General features: G+C 45.1%; 1 protein-coding gene across 19 annotated transcripts in view; it reads right to left on the bottom strand.

Annotated features, from left to right (window-relative positions):
* Positions 1–4815: 4815 nt before the first annotated feature.
* Ap2b1 (adaptor related protein complex 2 subunit beta 1) overlaps positions 4816–27044 on the bottom strand; it is a 112268-nt gene continuing 90039 nt past the window's right edge. For 18 of the 19 annotated variants that reach the window (XM_087569512.1, XM_087569511.1, XM_087569522.1 and 15 more), the window contains 4 exons: positions 19843–19927; positions 18826–18912; positions 11335–11489; positions 4816–7309 (listed from right to left, as the gene is read on the bottom strand). In XM_087569512.1, coding sequence (XP_087425638.1) covers positions 7235–7309; positions 11335–11489; positions 18826–18912; positions 19843–19927 — 402 coding nt within the window. In that variant the 3' untranslated portion in view covers positions 4816–7234. The remainder of the gene's footprint in view (positions 7310–11334; positions 11490–18825; positions 18913–19842; positions 19928–27044) is intronic. The other variant, NM_080583.2, reaches the window with a different exon arrangement.

Raw genomic sequence — 27044 nt, 5'->3', positions numbered from 1 at the left:
AGGCCAGGCTAGCGCCAAGCAAAGCTGGTCCCCTGCCAAAGCATGACCTCCACTCCTCTAAGGTGGCGGATCCCTCTCCTCTGTGAGATCCCAGCATTTGCCGGGCTTGAGGGCGCATTTCCTCTTTTATTTACTCGAAAATAGTCCTCACCAACATATTTTTATCAGTAGGTAACATACCAATGTGGTAAGAGCCTTGCCTAAATCCTCAAGTTAAATCTCCAGAACATTCCACAAAGGAGGTTGTTTCTCCCATTTTACAGATGAGATCACTGAGGCTGAGAATGGATGAGTAACTCCTCTTACTTAAATGCAAAATGGAATACAAAGGCAGTGTCACTAGCAGGGCAGTTACGGTTCAGAAAAGCTCAACAGAGGGCTCACATAGTCCAGTGGACAGGCCAAAGATAAATCCCTGTGTGAAGTCAAAAGGTGCCTTAGAGGGCAAATTAAGTGGAGCACTTTAGAGAGGTCAGCTGAGGCTAGGAGGTCTTGAGAGTCCAGAGACCTGACAGACTGCTTCAGGCTGGAAGAATGGAGTCAGAAGAGGCTGAGAAAGGTTAAGACCTTCTTTTTTTTTTTTTTTCCGGAGCTGGGGACTGAACCCAGGGCCTTGCGCTTGCTAGGCAAGCGCTCTACCACTGAGCTAAATCCCCAACCCCAGGTTAAGACCTTCTTGAACCGTTTCTTGTTCCCCCAAAAGGGTCCCAAAGACCCTGTTTTACTTTTCTTGTTGGTGTGGCAAGTACCTGACCAAAGTGACATAGGAGATCCTGTTGATTTTGGCTCCTCGTTTACAGGTACACAGTCTATTGTGGCCAGAAGGCAAAGTGGTGGGAATGGGAGGTTCCTGGCACTGTGCTCGCAGCCTGGAAGTAGACACACATGCTAGTGTTAAGCTCAAATTTCAGTTTCCTCTTTTGCCTTTTGGTGCTGCCTAAGATTTGGGTGGAGTATCCCTTCAGTTAAACTTCTCTGGAAACACACTGACATGCCCAAAGATGTGTTTCCTAGATTATTTCAACTCTGGTGAAGTAGACAAGGAAGATTAGGCTCTCACACACCCAAACCAGGAGTGTCTTCGGTTCTATACTGGATGGGCAAAGGCCTCTGAAGAAGTGTACCACAGCTTGGCATTCAATACCTCTAGGGTGGTGGGGAGAAACAGGCCTGGTGTCCGTCCACCAAGGGTTTTCCGTGTGGGACTGAAGCCTCCAAAGCTATTGTCATGGGTTCCGGCTGTCTCACAGAGCCCACTTCCCTTCTCCTGCTGGCCTCTGTGTTTTGGGCATTTTTCCAACTGTTGTCCCCATCTCTGCTGTGCAGAAAGCATGGTGGTCAAACGACTATGGTTCCCAGTCAGACAGCTCCATATTTGACTCCAGTCCTGCCCTGTGCTGTGTGACTGAGGCAAGAAACCTGTGCCACTTGAAATAGATTCCAGTCCTATCTGTCACTGGTGAAGACAGGACCTAAACGAGCCATGGTGTGTGAAGTCTTCCCGATACCTGGCATGAAGCCCCAGTGTGTGGTCTACTCTCTCAGGATGAACAGCATCTCCATTTATTCTAGGTGGGTCTAAGAGTTGCGATGTGGGTTTGAGAAGGGTTGGAGCAAATGCTGTAAGATTAGAACTGGGAAGGTCAGGGCCCCTCTCTCAGAGAACAACTTTGGGGCTGGGTGGGAATCCGATGTGACTGGACCCAAGGGATTCCAGAGGAGTTACTGACATCCTCTTGGCTTGATTAAATCATCCAGGACACTCTTTCCTACTGCATTCAAAAGTCTTTCGCTCTCATCTTACCTAAGGATACAGGCTTTCTGTTATTCCCCCAGGACGTAGTTCCGTTTCTGTTTGAGGGGGACTAGAAAGAAGAAGCCCAGCAAGGTTGTCCACTACAGATTATGAAACCTCACATTAGCCTTCAGTGGTATGCCATTTAAAGCATTGCTTTTATTTGAAAACAAACAGCAGTAATATTATCTTTATAAAATGGTACATCTGCCCGAATTTAAGCTAACTCATTTTGCTTTGCTGAGAGCTGATTTGGGTCTGTTTACTCTCCTCTGTTACTAGGGACATAACCTTGCTGGGAAAGTTCAAAGGATTTGGCCCTTTGATCTGTCTGGCCTTGAACTTCTTGTGACTGTGGTTCAGCTAAGGATACCTAGTAGCAGAGGTACAAATTTGAAAATCAGGTTCTAGGTGATCAATTGTGTGTGCCCTTCTGTAACATCTGAAGCCATTGCATGGAAGGAGACAGGGGCCAGACCCACCCCTGTCCTATCAGAACTGAGGACCCCCATGGGCATATCAGGGGCTGGCTGTGAATAGGTCATGAGTGGAAGGACAGCCAGCTGATACTGAACTTTCATCCTTCCATCCTCTATATCAACAGCGAGGGGTGGGAGTCACACTTTCTTTTTTTTTCTTTTTTCGGAGCTGGGGACCAAACCCAGGGCCTTGCGCTTGCTAGGCAAACGCTCTACCACTGAGCTAAATCCCCAACCCCGGAGTCACACTTTCTTAATTCAGGTGTTGAGGATCTGATCCTAGCGATGTCAATCTTGTCCCCTAAGCAATGCTCTGGAAACAACAGCTTTTCAGAGCCACATCTCCAACTAAGAATCTAGGTCTCTCCCCACCTCCCCCCAACTGAGGCTTTCCCTTGGCAGCAACAAGAAGAGCAGAGCAAGAGATAATGAGAACTGAGAACGCGAGTTCAAAGCCAACTTGAAACTTTTCAAGAAACATCCTTGTTGCTAATACCATGTCTGGGGGCTGGCTGGGATTCTAGGATTAGTGTTCAGGAGATAGAAATGGGTAACAACGGAGGAGGTGTGATCTTTCCCAAGTGCCATACCAGCTATTAAAATAAACAGGCTCTTGTTTCTTAGAGCTAAGGGTGGCAGGGAAAAATCTGGGTCCAAGCAAGACCGGAAGTACTAAGGAATGCTGTGGGAGGAAGGCCCAGACCGGAGAGCCCTCAGAAACAGCATACTTGAGGCCCATTCTAGGGGTAGAAAACAATGTAATCTCAGGTTTAAGTCTGGGGGTGAGGGGTCAGCTTCTCAGAGCATATGGCTATCCCAGGACTTAGCAAAGTAGATGTAATGAGTAGGAGAGAGAATCTTTTATGGAGTGAAAGAGGAAACTGACAGTGTAATTAGGTGTGGTGCCTCATCTCCCCTCAAAAGCAGGGGATGCTGAATTCAGATCAGCATCAGGCAAGGGAACAGGATAATCAAGTATCGTGGGCACAGACACGGAGTACTTGAGCATTCCATGGCAAAAAACGCACAAGTATTACTGTAGATGAGTGCAGATGAACGGGCACAAGCTCTCCCTGCCAGGGAGTCCTGACTGGCTCAATATTAACCCTTGGACATTATGTTTTTAAAAAGTGCCTTTAGGGGCTGGAGAGATGGCTCAGCAGTTAAGAGCACTGACTCTTCTTCCAGAGGTCCTGAGTTCAAATTCTAGTAACCACACGGTGGCTCACAACCATCTGTAATGGGATCCAATGCCCTCTTATGGGGTGTCTGCGGACGGTTATACTGTACTCATATAAAAATAAATCTTTAAAAAAAAGTGCTTTTGTTGGGGACACAGGAATACCATGGTGTGTGTGTGTAGGTCAGAGGGCAACTTTTGGGAGTTGGTTCTCTCCTCCCACTATCAGCACGAATTTGGGTTCTGGAGATGTAGATCAGAGAGCTAGGCGCCTTTACTACTGAGCCATCTCACCCTCACTGTGACTCACTCATTAAACATGACAGTATCGTTTCTGAAAGCTCTCCATCTGACTTGTGCACCTGAACTGGGTCCATGTTTTAGCCTCTCAGAGACAGATCTCTAGACTGTTCTTCAGATGCCTGCCTCTGAACTTCAACTAAAGGACCCTTTCCTTTCCAGGGTTCCCACTGCAGCTTGGGACCCCAGCAGAGGGCCAATAGTTACCAAGGACAGTTCATTCAGTGTCTAGACACCAGAAGCATTGACTGAGCATCCAAGTGCTGTAGACTCCAAACTCAATCTATACTTGAGATGTGCAAGGACTCGCCCAAGTGCTTCTTGAGCTTCCTTTTTTTTTTTTTTAAAGATTTATTTATTCATTTATTATATACAAGTACACTGTAGCTGTCTTCAGATACACCAGAAGAGGGAATCGGATCTCTTTACAGATGGTTGTGAGCCACCATGTGGTTGCTGGGAATTGAACTCAGGACCTCTGGAAGAGCAGTCGGGTGCTCTTAACCGCTGAGCCATCTCTCCAGCCCTTGAGCTTCCTTTTAACTCTTCCTCTAGGTGCAGGCTGTAGGAGACACCAATGCTGCCATTTCAGCAAACCACATGGGTGCCCCAAGCAATACAAGTAGTTGTGGACTCCTTGGGATGATTTCTTTATGGCACTGGCTATCCTGTTTGCTTGGGAACATGCAGGCCCTGGGTTCAAAAGGCTTTTGCACCTGAGTGCACAGGCACCTAGTAGCAGCTCAACTATGTTCCTGCCATTGGCTGTGCTGGCAGAAACTGACAACCCAGGGGAAGCCACTGCCATTCTGCCTAGCCCTGGGAACCGCTGCCCAAGTGACTCTCCCTCCCATGCACACCTTCCTGAAGTTATGGAACTTGAGACTTGAACATGTGGCTTCTTGATATACTTTTTCCTCAATTCTAATTTCAACTGGCTGAACCCCTTGGGAGGGCTAGGGCTATTTAAAAAGAAAAGAACAGTTACTACGGTCCTTTCTCTAGCCAGCTATACACTGTCCTGGGGTATGAGTCCTGAGAACAAAGTATATTTCGCAAACTTTATTTTGTGTAAATGAGTTTATTGGTGAATACACAAGGTAAAGGCTCCCCAATCCCCACCTCCCCAACAACAGACCCCGACAGAACAGGAAACTACGCATTCCTGGGACAGCTTTTACTCTCCGCACCTGGTCCCAGTCCCAAGCTTCACAATAGGGACCAGGCTGGGAACAAACACGTGGGGAATCTGACCAGATAGAGCTCTGGTGGGTTTGCTTCCCTGCCCTCTGTACTTCAGCTTTCAACAGCGACACACTTCAGCCAAGGAGAGCAGATACAGGATAAACTGACCCCAGTTCTCCCAATCTAGTCAAGCTCGAAACTGACCTGAAGGGGAAGCTTCAGGAAGGCAACAGAGTCTCTTCAGGAGAGCTCCTTGCCTCCTCCTAACTCCCTTGGGGTAAAAACAAGAGGGAGTCAGACAGCATGGATGGGCTCAGGCCAGCAGAGAACCACAGCTGGTATCTGTCACTGGTAGAGGGGCTGATAGAGGCCTTAGTTTCTGGGGTGGACATGTTCTGGTATAAAATTTTCTGCTTGCCCTGACACATGTACTTTTGGGAATTTGCTTTGAGATGAGAACACTGTCTGTAGTGGGAATCCCTTACACCACTCACATCCAACTGACTCCAGGAATCGGCACCGACAAGGGAACTTGGTCAACTTGCTTTCCACCCAATATACCACCTGCCTCCCACACAACCCTGCAGTATTTCTTACTCCCCACATGGTGAGTGAGTGAGTGAGTGAGTGAGTGAGTGAGTGAGAGAGTGAGAGAGTGAGAGAGGGATGTTATTTCTTTTTTGCCAGCCAGCAATCCTCTTAAAGACTTTGGGAGGAAATAGGATCACTCCAGACACACTTTTAAAAGAAGCTGGTTTCTACCCTGATTTTTCCAGTTTCTCCTCGGGATCCAGTGGGTCAGGTCTGAGTCCTACATGAGGTCTTTGGACCCTGGCATGCTTCTGCCTTGAGCATAGGACTCTGAATGGACCCTGAATACCAGGTGCCAGGCTGTGCAACAAGTGCCACATCTCAAGCAGGGTGACAGTATGAGGCTTTCTTCGATGGCTCATACCAATTCCTTAGGGAGAGGACTTCCCATCCCCAGTCCTCTGTGAGATGACAAGAACTACACAGCCTTCTGGAATGATCTTCCTGTGCTTTGGAGCTTGAGTACCATGGATGGAGGGCAGATCAGTGAGGTGAGGGACAGTGAGAATTGGCAACACCTCTACACACTTCTATACTCACTGCTCACTGGCCAGCCTCCGAACTGTGGCTCCAGGACAGCCTGGCGAATGTCAGCTCCGCTTTCACTCTTGTTACCTGGATGCAAACTCATGTAACTGAGACGCCAGCTGCCACCGGACGCCAGGGAATGGGTGGAGCACCAAACTCAGTATGGAGTGTGCAAAGAGCCACAGGCAGGCACAGGAAAGGCAGAGGCTTTAAGGAAAGAATAATGAGCCGGCCACATAGGGAAGCTGATGGAGGTCGGGACCAGTCTCAGCTCTGCTACTCAAGAGCCAAGAGGCCACCTTGGCAGCACCCTTCTCCCCTATCACCTTTCTTTGTAGAAAAACAGGGTTGGGGAAGTCACTAAAGTCTGTCTTAACTCTCAAACACTGACTTTAAATCTGAACTAGCCCTGAAAAACAGGGAAGGAGGCTAGGGGAGGGCGCTGTGTTCTTACTCATGTCTACCCAGCCTCCTCAGGGTGACTCCTGGGCTAGCGCTGTAGACACGAGCACAGCTCTGCCATCTCTCAGCACTGTGCTCACATGTCCAGTGTCCCTGCACTCAGAAACATCAATGTGGTCGCCAAATGAGAGAGCATGGGCATAAGAGAGCTGGAAGGCGTGGCCAAGGTGAAAATGCAAAAGACCAGGAGTGGGGTCGCCTCTCCTTGCCCCAGAAGGGGCCAGGGCCATATGTCTCCAATAAGACTGTGTCTGAGGAGGGTCAGTCACCCTTTCTACTCAGCGTTCTACCTCAATATCTATCTCATCTGTACAAAAATATAAAACAATAAGGTGCAGTGTATGTTTCAGTGACACTCTTCCTCGCTCTAATTAACTTGTTGCCTTTTTCTGCTTGTGAAATGAGCTTTCGATTACAAAATATCAAACTACACTCAAAAGAGGGTGTAGAAAAGGCTAGCCATTGGCACAGCACAGAGGAACTCACAACTAAGGACAGAGAGCAGCGGCAGGTGGCAGAGGTGGGCGATAGTGGAAGGAGATGTCACGGGAAGCTAACCTACCAATGGGGTGAGTGCTAATATCAGCACAAAATGACTGGCCACTACCGGGGTGGGTACCGCAGGGTTTGGGTTCAGGCTCTACACAACAATACAATGTCTTTCAGTTAAGAGTTCGTGGCTTGCACTGATTACAGGCTGACTGGACCCATTTATTAGTTTTTCAAAATGCTGTCGTAGACCTGATAGATGTACTGAGAGACTTCAGGGGCTCTACACTTCAGCGACAGCTGTGAAGAGAAGGAGAAAGGAGATTAGCATGGAGATGGCATTGGCTCCAGAGGCATCTAAGCATTCACATCAAGACACTTTCTGCCACTCTGAGACACTCTATGATTGGAACAGCCAAAGAGCTCACATTACTATAAACCATGGATTTCAGAACTCCAACTTCGTTGGTATCGAGCTGTGCTATACAGACCTACACAGCCTGTGTGGCTTTCCCAAGCATGAAAATGATCCATGCTAAATAAAATATGAACGTCTCTGACCCCAGGGGAACCAGTGTTCTAACTAAACATCAATATAAAAAGTTTCTTATGGTAAAGGACAAAAAAATAACTGACTCCCAGCACTTGGGAGGCAGAAATGGGAGAACTGCTGAGTCTGAGGTTAGCTTTGACTACACAGTGAGTTCTAGGCCAGCCTGGGCTAGAGTGAGACACTGTCTTATAAACACGAAAACACAGAGCTGGGGAGTGGCTCAGCAGGTAAAGTAGCTGCTGTATAAACTTGAGCACACAATTTGGATCCTTAGCACCCGTGTGAAAAGCTGCACATATTTTTATGTGATATATCACCACTGACATCAACCATATAGCAACACTGCCCATCAAGCCCCACCAAGAATGCAGCAACAACAGAAAGATGTATGGGTAAATGGAAGGTGGATATAGCTTAAAAGTGTTCCCCAGGGACAAAAACTTCACTGTCTTTTTTTTCTTTTGGAGACAAGATCTTACTATTTTGCCCTGACTGCTCTGGAACTCTATAGAGACCAGGCTGGCTTCAAACTCAGAGATCTGCCTGCCTCTACTACCTGAGTGCTGTAAAGAATTAATGGTATATGTCAGTAGGCCAGGCTCCAGCCTAGCCTCTTTTATTCTTTTATTTATACTTTAGTGTACTGAATTTACTCCTAGGCCATTGATTGTTATCATCATCATCATCATCATCATCATCATCATCATCATCATCATCATTAAAAATTGGATATAAGATTTACTAGTGGACATGACTGGTAAGGTAGATGGAGTCGTCCAGAGTATAGGACTTGCCACTTACCCTGAGGACTACAAAAGGATGACCTTGACCGTCAGCCATCTTGTCTTCAAATTCATGTGCATTAAATGTGAAGACATCCCAGTCCTCAGAGATGTGCATCTTCTGGAGGCCAGGGAAACTGAACATAGCCCTGAGCAGGGCATCAAACTTACTCTGCAGCTTAGTGCATGTGAACATGCTTACCTAGGCAGTAAGAATCCTGGCCATTTTACCTAGAAACCTCTCAAGGAACCCTCCTATATCTGTCTGGACCTGTCAGCTCCAACACAGGACAACAGCTTGCTGATGTGGTGATATGAAAAGGGTTTCACTTGAATATGAACACCACCTTTACCAAAACTGTTTACAATGTCTGTGTTGGCATAAATACATAAAGCCTCTAGGGCTTTAAAGTGTGCTCACATTCATTTGACCCCATGTGATCATTAAATGGAGTTGATTCCTTTTCGGCTTCTTTCCTAGGTATAAGATGTAGCTCTTGGCACAGGGATGCTTTGACAGAAAAGAGGCTTTGGGTAAGGCTGCTTGTGGTGGTTTAAATGAAAATGGCCCCCTAGGCTCACAGGGAGCAGCATGCTTGGAGGTAGAGCCTTGCTGCAGTAGGTGTGGCCTTGTTGGAGGAAGTGTGCCACGGGGGGCTGGGCAGGGGTTGAGGTGTCTCTTTAAGATTTGCTGTGGTCACAGTGTCTCCTCACAGTAATAGAACATCAACTAAGACACAGTGAGCACACATACATATGAACATATACGCACATCTCACACAGACACGTGAGAAAGAGACTATGTGATGACTTATTTTCTGTAACATTCTCAAAATGATATAATCGTCGTGGAGAACCAATGAGTGCTTGCCAGGGCTGGGTCCACATTCCAACACCTAGGAGGCAGAGGCAGCTCAATCTGAGTTTGAGACCAGCCTGGATTATATAATGAATTCCAGGCCATGGGCTACCTGGTAAAACCCTGCCTCAAAAACAAACAAACAAACAAACAAACAAACAAACAAACAAACACCCGACTCCAGCAAAACAAAAAACAAAACCAAAAAAACCACCCCAAACCAAGCCATAAATGATCCCTCGCACACAGAAAAACAGGTCATTCTGCCCCTCCCTAAGAGAGTATGTAATGTACAGTCTCATTCATGTCCACAGCTACATTAGTTATTTTCTAGTCTTGAAAGTAGATGTGTAAGACATTAACATTATGAAAAACTGGGTTAAAAGAAAAGTCCCACTAAAAGTCTTGTGAGTACTTCCAAAATAAAATATTTGTATAGTTTATCTAAGAGAATGAACAGTCCATCTCAAACAATGTGCATCAGGACCCATCAACAACATCTGAACCTTAAATATCACTTGCCTATTAACCTCCCCTCCCCCCAAATTCTACATGAGTTTGAACAATGTCATTAATCATTTTTCCCCACTTTTAATACTAGGGGTTGAACCTGTGGTGTGGCCTAGCTGACAGGAGTTCTGCCATTGAGTGACATTCCCCAGCCCAAGTTTTAGTTTTTCTTTGAGACTGAATCTCTGAGTTGCCTACTCTGGCCTTAAACTTTCGATCTTTCTGCCTAAGCCTCCCACATAGTTGGAATCACAGATCTGTCACTAGGGTCTAGTCTCATTCATCATCCTTTAAAAAAAAAAAAGAAATTGCATTTATTTCATTTATTTGTGTATGTGCCACAGTACTTGTGGTGGTTAGAGGACAGTTGGAGGGGGCATTCTCTCCTTTATCAGTTTATCAGGCTTGGTAACTTTGTCTACTGTGCCATCCCACTGGCCTCTCTCAATCTTTTTAACCACAATCCCTTGGTCTAGGACATTCCTCAGAACTAGTCATTATTGAATCTTCTTCCCCTGCCAATTCTTTCTAAACAGTCTAACATGAGAGTAAGGTATTTCCTCATCTCAAGGCTTCTTGGGAGATCACACTTTATATCAGCACCAGAGCTTAGGGCCTCGAGGACCAGTGTTCACTGCCGAGCAAAGTGGTAGTTTCTCCTGGGCAAAGCCATCCAGTAACTTTTACTTCTGCTCAATGGTATTCTAGAGGAGGTTTCTTTCTTTCTTCTTTTTCTTTTTCTTTTTTTTCGGAGCTGGGGACCAAACCCAGGGCCTTGCGCTTGCTAGGCAAGTGCTCTACCACTGAGCTAAATTCCCAACCCCCTGGAGGAGGTTTCTTAAGCTACAGGAGAAACCTATAGGCTGGAGACTTCTCTCCCTGTTAAGGAAACCATGGTTAAGAATGACTAATTAGTTACATGTTCAAATCTAGGTCTAGACATCCTAAGGCCAAGAACTCTGAAAGTAGACAAGGTCCAATGTAAGCAAGCTAGGAGATGGCTTTTGTTTTGTTTTTTTGTGGAGTGCACTGGGCCCTCTGCTCTATCCTTTCTATCCCAACATGTTGGGACGGCTCTCTCACTGAACTGGTAAGGCTGGCTGTTCAGCAAGCACCCTTACCATCTCTCTCCAGCCTCAGAACACAGGGGTTTTGTTTGTTTGTTTGTTTTTGGCTTTTTTTAAGGCAGGGTCTCACGAAGAAGTCCTGGCTAGCTTCACATTTATAGCGATCCACCTTTCTTTTTCTAGAATTGCAGGTGTGACCTGGTGCCCAGCTAGAGACATTCCTCTAACGGCCTATTCTCGCACCACACTGATGCCGAGCAGGAGGTATCTCTAGGTGTCAGAGAAGTGATGGGTTTGCAGAACTCCTTACAGTCAGAGGCAGAAGGTCTACCCTGGTCTGCCCCAGCACCATGCCTAATAAGTCAGAAGACCACAGTGAGAAGAGGAGGCACTTCATGAATGCGACTTGGACTCCCTGACAGAGTGCATGCTTGTTTTGGGGTTTCTCAGGTGGGAAGTACTTCCTCAGGTCTCTGCAGCACACTACGGAATAAATGTACAGGTTCTTACCTCTGTACTCTAACCCCTCTCACACACTCTGGCAAAGGCCTTACCGTATAATTGGGGTTTCCTGGCTGGATCCGCAGCTCTGCCAAAATCCAAATGCCATTAGTGAGCTTCAGGGACTGGTACAGCATGTCCTGCCCCTCCACATTCCTCTTGGCGATAGTGTAAACATTGTTGTTTTGCAACTTGCTGGAAACTGTGTCTAGAAATAGAGATCCAAGACTTTCAGTTTAAGTCTCCAGTGAACACATTCCCTTCTCTGCCATTCTTGTAAGCTGGCACATATCCTTGAGTTCCCTGATGAATTCTAGCATACACAGATGTCCAGAGGTTCTTCTGATACAGAGAGGCAAAATGAAGGGCCTGCCTGTTGTGTTATCAGACAGAAAACAGTAAGGTGAACTAACACTGGTTTAAGAGCTACCTGGGGAGGTTATATAACAGATAAGTTAAGCCTCAGGGTTTACTAAGAACAAACTAAGTTCTCGTGTTAATTACTTTCCCCACTGCTTTAACATCGTTCTCTGGCCAAAGGGATGTAAGGGAGGGTTATTTTGGCTCACGGTCCCAGGGTACAGCCCATCATGGTGGGAGTCACAGCAGCAGGAGTGAGGGGCAGCTGTTCAACACTGCATCTAGTCAGCCCAAGACAAATGCTAGTGTTAACGTGTTTCGCCTTGTACCTTCAGGTCAGGACTCCACCTCAAGGCAGGAAGCCACTCAGAGTTAAGGTGGGTCTTCCCACTTCAAGGAATGAATCCAGGAAATCCCACACAGGGACACCCAGAGGTTAATCTAGTTTAGATAGCCTCACAGGTGTGTTAGAGCCCTGCCTTCTAGGTTCTAGACTTTATCAAACTGACAATAGTAAGCATCACAATGGTAGACAGGTACAAATACTCTGATGGGAATAGAGAGATGGGTGTATGGGTGTGTGGAATCTCCATACCGACTCTAGTGTTGATGTCCATTTCTGGGATACTGCTCCCCAACCAGGAGAGCTATACTGAGGATCAGATGTACACTTCCCAGGTCACTACTACTGCACTGTGAGCCATGTGGGCCTCAGTTTCACAGCTTTAGAAAAGGACAGAGCTGCACAAGTCTTTTCAAGTCAGATTTATTAAACTGGATATTTAATTTCTTTTTAAAGCAGGCAAACGAATTCTTTAGATGCTAGAGAAAACGATATTTTCAAACATACAAGGAAACAAAGTGCTTTAATGAAAGACACAGAGGCCCAAAGCTGTGTGAAATGACTGCTGCTATGTCCTCAAATCCCAGCTGCCATGTGAGTGATGCTGCTGCACTCCCCAGCTTAGGGGAGGATCAGGCTGCTGTTCTTGTGACTACAGCATTGAAGAGACATGAAGCTTTAGAATGAATTAACAGTCATTTCTCTACCTGAGATGGTGCAGTGTCAGAGACAGATAAACTTTTTAAGAATGGAGATGACGCTTGCCTAGCAAGCGCAAGGCTCTGGGTTCGGTCCCCAGCTCCGAAAAAAAGGAAAAAAGAAAAAAGAAAAAAAGAATGGAGATGATATACTAGGTGTGTTAGTATCTTTAATCCCAGTACTCAGCGGGCAGGGGCAGGGCAGGGGCAGGGGCAGGGGCAGGGGCAGGGGCAGGGGCAGGGGCAGGGGCAGGGGCAGGGGCAGGGGCAGGGGCAGGGGCAGGGGCAGGGGCAGGGGCAGGAAGATCTCTGAGTTTGAGGCAGGCCTGGTCTACAGAATGAGTTCCAGGATAGCCAGGGATAGAGAGAGAAACCCTGTCCAAAACAAGGACTAGAGATGATGATGATAAACACAGCTTCTTTGTTAGGTCCTTAACTGGGAAAACTCTCTCACAAAAGTACAGTCTGGTGTGGTCTCTAGGATAGGAAGCATGAGGGCCTTCACTTCACCAATGGTGACGTCTCTGCACAGGCAACCTCGGGTGCCTGTTAGCAGCATCTAGAAATGCGTACTTGAATCTCGTGTTGACCTGGCGCTTGACAGAGATGCCACTCAAGTCACAGGGCTAAGCGTCTGCTGAATGAAAGCTGGTGTTAGAGGCACTCATGTCCTCCACACCCAAACCAGGCCATGCTGGGGATGGGAGTACTAAGGTCTCATTCTTTAAGTATTTGTAATCATGGTTAGTCATTACTTAATTTTTTTGCCTTTTAAAGTTTTCATGAATATCAAAGAAGAGTAGGTACAACTTAGGGCTGGAGCGATGGCGTGGCAGTGAAGAGCACTGGTTGCTCTGCCAGAGGACCTGGATTTGACTCCCAGCTCACAACTGTCTAGGGCAGTGGTTCTCAACCTTCCTAATGCTATGACCCTTTAATACAGTTCCTTGTGTTGTAGTAACATCCCAACTATGAAACTCGAGATTCACTTGCCTCTGCCTCTGGAGTGCTGGGATTAAAGGCGTGAGCCAGCACTGCCCAGCCATTTATTTTGTTGTTACTTCATAACTGTAATTTTACTACCCTTATGAATCGCAATATAAATGTGATATGCAGGATACCTGATATGTGACTCCTGTAAATGGTCATTCAACTCCCAAAGGGGTTGCAACTCACAGGTTGAGAACTGCTGGCCTCTAAGGGCATAAGGCGTGCATGTGGGCAGACTTATAAGCAGGCAAAACAGCATACCCATAAAATAGTGAGAGGTGGTTTTATCCCACACCCAAAAAGTGCTTCTATTTAACATTGCTGGAGGAAGGAGCCTCAATAAACTCTGCAATCATCTCGTGGGGGTGGGGGAGGGGCACAGCAGATACTTCTTTGCTGTCAGTCATCTCTTGGGGAGGGCAGACAGCTCTTGCTGTCACTCTGGTTCCTACAGTGAAGTGCTCTTGCAACTTAATGGGTTGCTAAGCAACATTTCCAGCTGGAGTTTGGCTAATGCTTTTTGAAAGGGCTGTCTTTAACACACACAGAGTTGCTTTAAGTTGCAAAAGCTTTTCCTAACTTTCAAGGTGCTTGCCTATTTTCCAGAGCAGCAGAAATCATGCAGGGCATGTGTCTTTGTTGAATAGTCTTCTTGTTGCAAAGGCACACGTGTGTTTTATTCATGTATCGAGGCCCAGATGCCTGCAGACTTATGATTTCACCATTTGTATAACAGATGATAGGGAAGGAACGGGGCTCTGCTTGTGCTGAATGGATGTACTGTGATTTCTAGCAGAAGGTTCAAATAGAAGGAGGGTTCTATAACAAAGTATGTAAATTTTTATATTTTTATTTCATTTGTTTTAAGCCTATTATTTATCACCACATCTGACCTATTTCTAAATTTGATTTTTGCAGTGTAACACACAGAACCCAGTACCTTGAATGTATCAGACAAGGGCCCGAGCCTTAAACATTTTATACTTTTAGGTTGGAGCTTGATGTTTTAAGGGCTGAAGACTACTTACTCTAAGTGTAGCAATCAGGGATGGTAAATCCTGGTGATGCATACCCATAACCTCCACCCAGGAGGCTAAGGCAAGAAAAGATGTAGTGAGAGCCAGACGTTAGGCAGCATCCAGCCGCACTGGAACAGACTTAATAAAACATCATTGGTAGTTTGTTTTACATACTTGAGCTCTGGCAGACAGACAGTCTCTCGGAATTGTGAGATTCCGAGAATGTGTGATGTCAGATACTTCAGTGGCTACAAAAGATGCTAGCTCAGGGGTTAGACACTGAGACCTGTCCCAAAGTGAATAATGATTGTATTTCAAGATGCGACTTCTTCTCACTCACTTTCTTCCTCCCACAAACCTGGTTCTGTGATCTGGGTATCTGGGTTCTTTTGGGGCACTGATTAGCAAGTTCAAAACTGCCAATCTAAAAAGGGCATTTCAGAAAAATGCTGCTGAAAACAGCTGAAGAAAATCACTTGGGGTAAAGAACTATAGTTAAGGGCCACTTAGGAAAGCTTACATTTATTAAGAGCTCCAGAGCATGGGAAAGCCACAATAAAACTGAAGTCTAACTCACTCTCAGTTAGTGCCTATGCCTAAAGTGCTCTCTTTTATAACAGTGCCAAACAAGTAGGGATCTGTACCAGGTGTCTGAGATCTTGGGCATAGTAAACAATTAAACAAGAGGCTTGTAAAAGTGCTTGCCACAAGTACCTCATTGCAGATATGGATGGAAATGTATCTACCTCTTTTTTTTTTTCTTTTTCTTTTTTCTTTTTTTTTTTTTTTTTTCCCTTAGGAGCTGGGAACTGAACCCAGGGCCTTATGCTTGCTAGGCAAGCGCTCTACCACTGAGCTAAATCCCCAACCCCAATATGTATCTACCTCTTAACGTGGTGTTTCATGATCCATAACAATCCCACACGCAGCTAAAAGGTAAGATATTAAAGAGGTCCAGGCTTGGTGGCAGACCTTTAATTCTAGCACGCAGAAGGCAGACGTCTCTGTGAGTTAGAGACTAGCCTGGTCTCTAGGAAAGCCAGGGCTACACAGTAAGACCCTGACTAAAAACAAAACAAAACAACAAAAATACCAAACAAAACAACAACAAAAATCCACCACTACCACCACCATCAAAATCCACCTGCAGAAGTTCGCTGCTGGGAAGCAGAGTCTTGCTGGTTCCTTTCTAGTGTTTATGACAATCAGCAGCAGCAGCAGCAGCAGCACCCACACCATACACATCTTTATTACAGTAAGATGAAGGCTTGCACAGAGTTTTCCCCTCTCTAGAAAGCTCAGAGAACAACCAGAAAAACTCACTGCTATGTTGGTGAGTCCTTTAAGGCTGTGACTTCCTGAAGCCCAGAGTGTTCCTTCCATCTGTCAAATGTCTTTGCTAGCACAGGGAGCTATTTTAAGTGTTGGTGCTATTGTGATTAGGGAAGATCAGCTGGAAAGGATGGTATTTTTAGATCTCAGCTAGACACAGGGTGTTGAATCAGAAGGCACCAAACCTGCAAAGGCTCCTGCTAATAGACTCAAGACTGGGAGGAGATGCAAAGGCCAAGGCACTCCATACCTCAGGGTGGAGACAAGGAAGAGTTAGAAGGGATTAGCCAAAGAAAGTGGTCTTGCGAAATTAGCAGTGATTTGGCATGGAAAATGACCTTGGTCATCTAGAAAAGACAAACTGGCTGTTTTTATGCTCCATGTGCTCCACTGCCAAGATGTGTGCCACCAGGAAGCCAGTTCAATAGCATCTGGAGCACATGCGCAGGAGGAACTGGCGTGAGGCCAGGGTGGTTTTCAGAACCGAGTCAGCTGTGAGAACTACATCAGAGGAAGCGGCCTCCCTGGGAGGAAGGCCACATGCTTTGGCGCAGTATGAATTCCTTTCTTTCTAGTATTTTGGCAAGCCAGACTAAAGTCCTTGGTCAACCAAATTCCTTTTTTGTCCTTTTCCCACAAGATCCCTGAAACCAAAACTGTGTCTGGCTATCTCCTACTCTCTGAGGAAAGGACGGGTGTTCCACTGGATGTTAGCTGTGAGCACTTGCGGTCTGTAGTTCTTACAAGCCAGGAAGTTCATTCAACACTGAGTCAGACAGGTTTTTCTAATGTGGGACTTATCAGAGCTTTCAGTGTGTGACTACACAGAGACATGCCATATGCTGCATTTTCTAACTTTAATTACTATAGGGAAACTTCCCCACCTTTCATTAATTAACAGGTATTCTCAGGTATGCACTGTTGGATCAACTGGCACAGGATGGTGGTTAGCCCAGGGCAAGTCTCCGGCACAATGAGGTACAAAGTTGACTCTCTCATGGGGCACACACTGGATTTGGCACCAGCACACGAACTCTACAGGTGAGGCTTTCCACTTCCAGAGCAATGGTCCGTTCTGTGGAAAGCTGTGCTCACCAAATGCAGTTCACCGTTAACTGACCAGTGAACTTCAGAGGAAGAGACAGAGAGTATCACTGGCCAACTGAAACTCACGAGATGAAGACAATCAGCTCATTAATAGGAACAGAAACTGTAAGAGTCTCTCTCAAACCCCTTTCCAGGGGTGGAGAAGATGTGAGGTAACCCCACCACAGGCAAGCTCTGTCTAAAGCATTTATCCTTAAAGGATGCCAGGCGGTCTGTCTTTTATGTCTGAGGCTGCAAGCAAGCATTTAGCCTCCTGTCTGTCTCGGGAGGCCCGACTGGATCAGCGAATTTAAGAGCCAGCACAGGAAGATAGATAACCATCGAGTTGGATCTCTTTTTTGCCCCCACAGTTGGGTTTCAAAAGCCCTACATGCAAAAGTCTGTCTGAATACAGAAGAGAAACAACACAGAGACCCAAAAAGTAAAATGAAGTACAGAAAGTTGCGGTGAGAGGACATGAGAGCTCTTTTCTTCTCTGTACTGTGTACTGCCTCCTCTCTCCAGTGCTCTGCTCCAGCCACAACAGAGAATGGCAGCCCCCAGAAAACCCATGAGGAGGCCCATCACTATTCAGGGTGGGGGGTGAGGGGAGGAGGGCTCAGGGGTAAATGAGAAAGGGAAAGAAAGACTGAAGGTCAGCACTGCTCTCTCTCCTCTTAGGTTACCTTTTCCCATTTTACTATAGCTACAAAATTAACTACAAAGTGGTTTTGGAATGAATGCTGATTAAAAAGGTTAGTATTATATGAAAGCAGATGAAAGGGAGTAACAATAAAGGTTATCAGCTAGGCTCTTATCAACCACAATATGTACTTCATTTATAAATGGAATTCTAACTACAGCATTTCCTCCAAAGCCAAATGCAGATACAAGAGATGGACTAGTCTTCTCAAGTCTTAATTTATCACTTCAATTACTTGGTGCTGAGGATTTTTAAGTAATATGACTGACGGTTACGTCTAGTATGGAAGGACGAGTGAAGTACATGGGTCAGTTATGGCTTATGGCTGTTTCATATTTTTCTACATTTTGTGATGCTAAGAGGTTTTTGTGTAAGTTAGGGCTAGTTTATTCATTTGCTCATTTTATTTTTTAATTTATTAGTTCTTGTAGCCTGTAAGTAATTTAGTGCCTTACATCAAAATATCCCATTTCTTTCTTTTTTTTCCTTTGTATTGAGAGAGAACAATGAACAATGCTTGTTAGCCTGGGACTTACTATGTAGACTTAAAAGCTGGATTAGAACTCACAGAGATTACCTGTCTCTGACTCAAGTGCTGGGATTAAAGGCATGTACCACCGCGCGCGCGTGTGTGTGTGTGTGTGTGTGTGTGTGTGTGTGTGTGCATGGTGTGTGTGTGTGTGCATGGTGTGTGTGTGTGTGCATGGTGTGTGTGTGTGTGTGTGTGTGTGTGTGTATGTGTATGTGTGTGTGTATGTGTGCGTGCGCCTGTTTGTGTGTGTGTTTTAAAGAGATGGGCTCATTATACAGGCAAAACTGGCCTGGAACTTGTAATTCTCATGCCTCAGCCTAAGTTGTTAGACTACAGGTGTGTACCTCAGAGATTTGCAAGTAATGCATTTAACATGCAATCCACCATAACCATGTTAAATGTGAGAAAGAAGTAGGCACAGGAAGAAGTTTAAATATTTAATTTCACTAAAGCTGAGAGTGAATGCACAGCCACTACTTACCAGCGTTTAAATGACACTCCTTAATCTGAAATTGGAGCTCATTTTCATTGGGAATATCCTTCCACGTCGCAAGGAAGACCTGGCGTTCTATGTGGGAAGGGAGAAGGGCGATGCGTCAGTACTGTCTCCTGATGCCTTCCACCAGTTCCCTCTGACATGCTAGGAGCGGGCTAGGATTGAAGGAAGTGATGCACACTAGGCCTTTCTGAATTGGACAGATACACACTGGAAGTTTGCAGGAAAGAGTTTGGTTTTGGCTCTTTATATTCCTAGGGCTGACTTTGGGCACATTTCCTTTCCTTTCTTTTCCTTTATTTTCTTTCCTTCCTTCTCTTTCTTTCTTTTCCTCCCTTCTTTCCTTTCTTTATTCTCTTTCCTTCCTTCCTTTTCTTTCTTTCTGTTTTTCGAGCAGGGTCTCTCTGTGTAGTCTGGCTGTCTGGAACTCACTCTGTGGACCGGGCTGGCCTCAAACTCAGAGACCCGCCTACCTTTGCCTCAAGTGCTGGTAGTAGGTGTCATGGATGGATGGTGGTTTCTTAAGTAAGGAAAGGGAAAGTCAATAGCTATCTTGGGTAGTATAGGAGACTAATGGATACTACAAACTACTGAATACTTAACTTAGTATAAACAGTGTAGACTAAGTGCTAAATGTACATACCATCTCACTAACTCATTATAAAAACGACTTCCATTTTGCAAATGTAGAAACTAAAACACAAAGTCTAATGAGCATCTTGCCTACCACCAGACAGATAATACATGGTGAAGCTGACCCTCTCATCTTGTGTTTGGGTGAGGTGGTTGAGTCAGTCAGCTAAGTGAGCAGTACTGAAATTTGGGGTAGCAGAGTAAGAACAGTGACCCACAAATGACCAATGATCAACTATTTATTGGGGTACTACAATGTACTGATCTCATTTTAAATTTCACAATGGTCTGTACTTCTAGGGCTATGCTGTGCCTACCATTCGGATGATGGCCGCAGGTATATTTAGCAGGACAGGAGGACACACTTACCCATTTTGCCATCTTCTACAAAAAGCACATTGAGTGGGATGAGGCAGCTGAAGTAGAAGACATCAATATTGTTTTTAACAGCCACCTGGCAGGAAAGCAAAGTGGAAAAATGTGGACATCAATGAGGAGCCGGGTAGGAGGAGAGAACAGGTGTGTGTCTAGAAATCTGCTTCCTATGTCAGCCAGTGCAGGCCTCCCAATCAATACACAGCAGCCCACAGACTGCAAAGCACACCCCTCCCCACTCACCAACATATAACTGTGACTACTTGTGAGAAATGTCTCCAGGAAGCCCATCTGTGGCATACCCTCTAGGACCAGTGATCCTCAACCTGTAGTCTCCACCCCTGTGGCGGCTGAAGGACCCTTTCACAGGGTTTTACATCTATTCATAACAGTAGCAAAGTAACAGTTCTGAAGTAGCAACGAAAACATTTTTATGGTAGGGGTCATGAGGAACTGTATTAAAGGGTTGCAGTGTTAGGAAGGCCGAGAACCACTGCTCTAGACAAACGATAAGCTCTGTAGTAGTGTCTTTTCAACTTTAAAAAAAACTTGAAATTCTTGAGTGATTCCGGGTGCACATGGAAACTATGATGACTATGCAGAGGTCAGAGGGCATCTTTTGGGTATCATACTCTAAGCCCTGTCTACCTCCTCTGAGACAGGGTCTTTCACTGGTCTAGAACTCACCAATTAGGCTACCCGGTCTCCATTTGCGTGATGCATGCGCCACATCTTGAATTTCTACATAGGTTCTAAGGATGAAATTCAGGTCCTCCAGCCTCCTCTGCATAACATTTCTGTTCTTTTTCATAACTATTCTAACAAAGCAGGCATCATTCCCTTCTGGTTTTATAGATAAGGAAACTAAAGGAGGGAAAAGGAACACCCAGGTCATAAAGACTACACCAAGATTCAAACTCAAGTTTGTCTGTGTTCAAATCAATCTCCGTTATGTTTTTTTCTTTTTTTCCACAAAAACTAGAGGCCACAGATGCCTCTTAACTTTTCCAAGAGATGGGTTTGATAAGCCTACTTCCCAGGTCCTAGCACAATGCAGGCTCGAGCACTGGTAAACCTGGTGGTTCTAAGGAAAAGCACTAAAGGCAACAGATGAGCTTTCTTCCCACAACACGAACTGCTGGGCTATGGTCTCACTGCAGATACTTCGTTTGGGAGACAACAATAATGAAAGTGTGGGGGAACAGGCAGTCCTACAGCAGGGTCCAGGGCATGGAAGGTGGGAAGAGAGGGAGCTGCTCCTCCAATACTCCGCTGCGCTCTGCCACCTATGACTTCCTCACCACGGTCCCTGTACTGTAGGAAAGTGTTCCTCTGGGCGAGGTCTATGATCACTATCCAAGCCTACTTCCTTCTCACTTTGCTCTTAAAAAGTAAAAGAAACCAGTAGAAGTGGCTGATGCAGAAGGGATGATGTGAGTTCAAGCCAACCGGTATTACAGAGACCCTATTTCAAAAGACAAGACTAAACAAACAAGAAAGTAAAGCTAAAAAAAAAGTGTGTATCTAGAGCCTTCCAACCTCCCTACCTACCCAACTTCTCTTTCAAAAAACGAAACAGAAACAACAAACAAGAAACAAAAATAAAAAAGCCAAGAAACACAAAACCTCACAAAAATGAAAATCAAAACAAATAAGCAAAAGACCAATAAGGCCCCACCCACTCACATACACACAAAAAGCCAAACAAAGCAAAATGCAACAAAAGCCCACAAAAATACCAGAGTTGTATGTTCACTGACTACTCCTGAGCATGGGCCTGCCTTGGAGTGTGGCTGATATAGCCAATGGCATTCCCCTGGAGAAAACTGAGTTTGCCCTTTGCAAACAGCCTTTTGGCTGGGAGAAGAACTCTGGTTCATTTACCCTCAAGTGCTGGGACCTGTAATGGCTTGAACCTGTGCAGGTCTTGTGCATGATGCCACATCCTTTGAGTTCATGCATGCACCAGTCCTTAGTATCTGGAAGATACCGTTCCCTAGTCACCCACTAGCGCTGGATTTTACAACTGTAATCCTCTTCTACATAGACCCCTGATCTTCAGGGATGGGATTTGATGGAGACATCCCATTTAGGACTCAGTGCTCCAAAGCCTCTCTCTCGTTCTGCCCACCATTCCGGTTGTGGCTCTCTGTCCTAATTCCCATGTACTGCACAAAGCTTCTCTGATGGGGCAGACGGAGGGGCACTGATCACCCATCATCCCTTCTTTCCTATCCAAACTAGGTACCTGTCTCTTCATCAAAACTGCGACTATGTGATGGAGGAAACTCGTTTGCAGTCCCCAATTTCTCACCAGCTCCTTTTCTGAAGGTAACTAGCACCTTTGCTTCCTCCCCATTTCCTGGGTGTGCCTCCTTGATAACAGTCTCTCTGGTCTCTCAAAACTCCTTCAATTACTTTCTTATTGAGCTGTTCTTCTGACCTTACAATCCCCAAGCCCAGAAGTCTCTGACCTTCAGCACACAGCCTGGTTCTCAGAGACTGGTAGGTTAAAGCAGGGTAAGGAATGTCAGGAAAGGGACGTAAGGCTCTTACAGCACCGCTGAACAGCACCGCTGAGCAGCCATGGGCTTCTAGAAGAGAGCTAAACTTTAATCCACCCGACTCTCAGCAGAAGAATTTGAGAAAAGGACACTGTTCACGTTAGGTCTCAAGGCAGTGCCTGGCTCTGTGAAGGACATTTCCAATTGAGACTTGGGGAAATGGAATTGGCTGGCCACCGAGGGTTTCGGGAATACTAATGATTGTCATTACCCTCATTCGGAATACAAAGCAGTCAGCTCTCACAACGTGCCATCAGTTTAAACATTTACTGGTACTCACTCCATTCCAAGCTTTTGTGAAGGAACTAAAAATAGAGAAAATAAGATGCTTATCTCCACAGGGATAGTGGGTCTTAACTAAAGCTTTTATCAGAACCATCCGGACAGGTTTTTCACAATGGACACTAGGGATCTGCTCTATATGAAAGAATTACAACTTCTCCATCTGGAAACTGTGTCTAGAATGACCACTAATTTACAGCAGTACCTTCTAAGAAGCCCGAGTGAGTCCATAAACATTTGTCTTTCTGAGATGCCTGTTCCATCAAAGTCTGACTGCAATAAAAGTCCACAAAATGTTCCTGGAATTTGGCCAGCTAAATCTGGACCTCCTAAAAAAGCCAGGAACCCCCTGACACTGTGATACACATTACAGGGTTTTCTTCTTCCCTGAAGACTGCCCCAAAATGTCTGCTCTAGAATGTGAAGTATTCTGCCTCTAATCAAAGGCAGCAGACAGTGCTGGCAGAGTCTTGGGAGCCAGAACTACTGACTTCGAATTCTAACTTTGACATGTGCTTGCTGTGTGACTTAGGGGCAAGTAGTACTCAGATTAATTTCCTGTCTACAAAGAGATCAGAGGCATTATTCCCGGGGCTGTCATAAAGAAGAGTTTGTGTTTGCTAAGCACACAGAATGCTAACTCACAAGCACTATGAGGAACATAAGACACCAAGAAACTGCTTTCACCATCTCCATTTCTTTTGATTTTTTATTGACTTTTTTTTAAAGTAATTAAGGATACCCACATTAGATCACACAAGATTTTACTATTACTATTACGCTCCATAGGAATCAGAGTTTTAAAGGGCTTACTGGCAAACTGTCTGCTTAAGGTAAATGCCTCTTTCAACTGTGGCTTGGTAAGGGAACATCTTTTGGGAGCAACTGCACAGGTTACTTTCAGGGGAAATGTTTTAATCTTTTATATTAGCTTTTAAAATTTGTACTTTGCAGTTTTCAAACTCTTACCATGGGGAAGAACTGTGTTCATCTCAGGAGTCAGTGTTCTCTTGGATCTGCCTCCTGTCTACCTCTCCCGGCTATTTCCTTCATTTCAACCATATCCAAATTACTTCTTGTTCCCCAATACTGAAATTCAAAGCTCTGCACTTTTCACATTCTGTTCTTTCTGCTTGATACATTCTTTTCCTTAAGCTTTGTTTAACTGTAAGACTAGCTCAGTCTTAAATTTTCAGAAAGCCCTAAAAGCCCCCTCACAGCACCCAATGCACACACTACTATTACAGTGCAGATACAAACTTATTATTTACACAGTCACTACTGCTACAGTGAGCTGAGAGTACAGGGCATTTCACTTTGACCAGCACACAGCCTGGGCCCATCAATCTTTGCTGGATGGGCTTAAGGGAAGGGCAGTACACAGATGGACCACAGCGCCAGTCTGTTCACTGGGTCCCCTCCATTATGCACTTCATTCATATTCAGAACAAAGCTCTCTCAGGAACACACACTCCCAATGTGGCCCAGGGTGAGGTGTAGGAGTCCAAGTTAGATGGTGGTGATTTTTTAAGTTTGAAATCAGAACCAAAATATTATCTAGCACTTTAAGGTAGTAGACTATATCTAAAGGATGCTAGATACTAGCCAGGCATGGTGAGACACATCTTTAATCCCAGCATCTGGGAGGCAGAGGCAGATAGATCTCTGAGTCTGAGGTCAGCCTGGTCCACATAGTCAGTTTCAGGCCAGCCAAGTGTGTGTGTGTGTGTGTGTGTGTGTGTGTGTGTGTGTGTGTGTGTGTGTGTGTGTGTCCTATCTCAATCAATCAATCAATCAATCAATCAATCAATCAAATAAAATAAAAATAAAAAAACCAACCAAATAAACAAAAGAGCAAGCTAAATGCCCATGGATATGCCAACCATCTTTGAGTGTAAACAGAGCCTGTCTCTTCTTTGAGATTATTCACCTGCACACATGTGCACCATGGTAATGTCTGGTGCCTGCAGAAGTCAGAAGAGGGAGTTGGATCCCTGGAACTGGAGTTACAAATTGTTGTGGGTCACCATGTTGAGTGTTGGGTACTGCGCTGCTTCAGGAGCAAGCCCTAGAACCTATCTTCTTCTCCCCCTCCCCCCTTCTTCCGCTTCCTTTTCTTCAGGGTGTTGGACATTGGATGTAGAGCCTCTCATATGCTAGGCAAGTGCTCCAAGATGGAGCTGCACCCCAGGCCTTTACTGTTTTAAAGACACATCTCATGTGGCTCAGATCCTTCTGTCTCTGACTCCTACAGAGACAGGTATAATCCATTAAAATTTAAACAAAATAAAACAAAACCTTTCTATAAGATGATGGTGGTAGGGGGGCTAATTGTGCTGGGATCACACTCAAGCCCATCTTCATGTTATCATTGTTTTGAAAGATAAATTTAAAACACTATGTACATATGTGTATCTGTGTGTGGTTTTGTGCACATTTGTGTGTGTGCTCATAATGGCCAGAGGCACTGGAGTTACAGGAGCTTGTAAGCCACTTAACATGGGTGTTGGGAATCAAACTTGGGTTTTCTGAAAGAGCATACCTTACTCTTTAACACTGAGCTCTCTCTTTCTCCTGCCCCTGCTATCATTTCAAACTCAATATATAAAATACAGAACCTTTTAGCATCTTCCTATTTCTGCTTGTGTCTCCACCCATCCACCTGCAACTCCCCTTCACACGTTTATTTACCTTCTCCAGTTTATTCTCAACACAGTAGCCAGAAGGATATTAAAACATACACTGTCCGGCAAGTACTTCTCTGTGCAAACCTTCACTGGTCCCATCTCATTCAGAATGAACTGCCTATAATGTGCTCTCCACTCATGCGGTGACGGCTCCTCTTGGCAGTTCCAGATAAGGGCTGTTCTTTGCACAGGGCACACATCTAATTCTGTGCTTTTGCCCTTGCTGTTTCTTCTGTGGAACACTCTTCCTCCTGACATCTGCATGGTTGACTGCCTCCTCCCAGCTCTGCTCTCATCACGGTTAATCTTAGGGAGGCAGGTCTTCCAGACCAAGTATTATGATACATCCCTGTACAGCCCCAGGAGCCACAGATAGATCCTTGCTTTAGCTGACTTTTTTCACTGTCCTCTTTCTTGTCCCATATGCTTTTTATTCTCTTTTTAACTTTATTTGTTGGCTTGGTCGTACCCCTCTAAGGAAAGCATGGATTATTTGAAGGAATTTTTGTCTTTTGTTTACTATGTTTTCTAGTACCCATATTCATAGGAGTGTTGTTGGGTAGGTACTATGTAAGAATGATTATAAAAATTATCATCATTTAACAAAAAAAAAGTATGTGTGTGTGTGTATAAGTGTGTGTGTGTGTGTGTGTGTGTGTGTGTGTGTGTGTGTGTGCAAGCACGTGACACATTAGAACAGGTGCCCAATCCCCTGGTAGAGGCAGTTACACTTATGAGATGCAGTTGTGAGCTGCCAGATGTGGGTGCTGAACTCAGGTCCTCCACACGTGCAGCAAGGGCTTTCAACTGCTGAGCTAATGTCTACCCCTCTACTCAAAGCTTTTTGACCCCCTTTTGGTTTAGACAAGATATGAACTTAGTTTAAAGGCTCTGCAAATAGAGCACTTTTCAGCCTCCTAGTGTATGCTCCTTAACAGAGGGGTAAAGCATGCATGCTTACTAGGAGAAAATAGGAAAGGTAAAAATTATTTTAATATGAATTAGCCTATGATAAGGATGCAATTCCTTTGAAGTTCTATTGAATTAATTTCATAATACATGTATATGTTTTAATATGAAAATATGTATCTTCTTTTACCTCTAAGGTGTCCGTCCATCCATTCATCCATCCGTCTGTCCCTCTATCCATCTATCCATCCATCCATCCATCCATCCATCCATCCATCCATCCATCCATCCACCCACCCATCCATCCATGTCTGTCTTTAAGGCATTCTCTCACTGTATAACCTTGCCTGGCCTGAGACTTATTGACCTTGAACTCAGAGAGATCTATCTGCTTGTTTCTGGCTCCTAAGTACTTTCATTGTATAGGCTTTAGCTTTAAGTATCCTCAGTGCTAGGCATGGTGATACACACCTTTAATCCTAGAACTCAGGAGACAAAGGTAGGGAATGGTCAACATAGCAAGTTCCAGAACAACCAGGGCTACATAGAAAGACCCTGTCTCAAAAAATAAAACAACAACAAAAGTCAAGTACCCTTAGCAAGGCCGATTGGTGGTTCTTAAAGTTGAGTGAGTTGAAACTGGCATAAAAAATAGATACAAATAAAAACAGAAAGTTATCTCTATGTATGTTGGCACATGCTTATAATCCCAGGTACTGGGAAAAGAGTATGGTAAGTATGAGGCCACTATAGA

The sequence above is a fragment of the Rattus norvegicus genome, chromosome 10 (genome assembly GCF_021556685.1).
Source record: "Rattus norvegicus strain SHRSP/BbbUtx chromosome 10, alternate assembly SHRSP_T2T, whole genome shotgun sequence".
NCBI lineage: Eukaryota > Metazoa > Chordata > Mammalia > Rodentia > Muridae > Rattus > Rattus norvegicus.
Note: the sequence above shows the minus strand (reverse complement) of the source record. Positions and strands in the feature narration are given on the sequence as shown.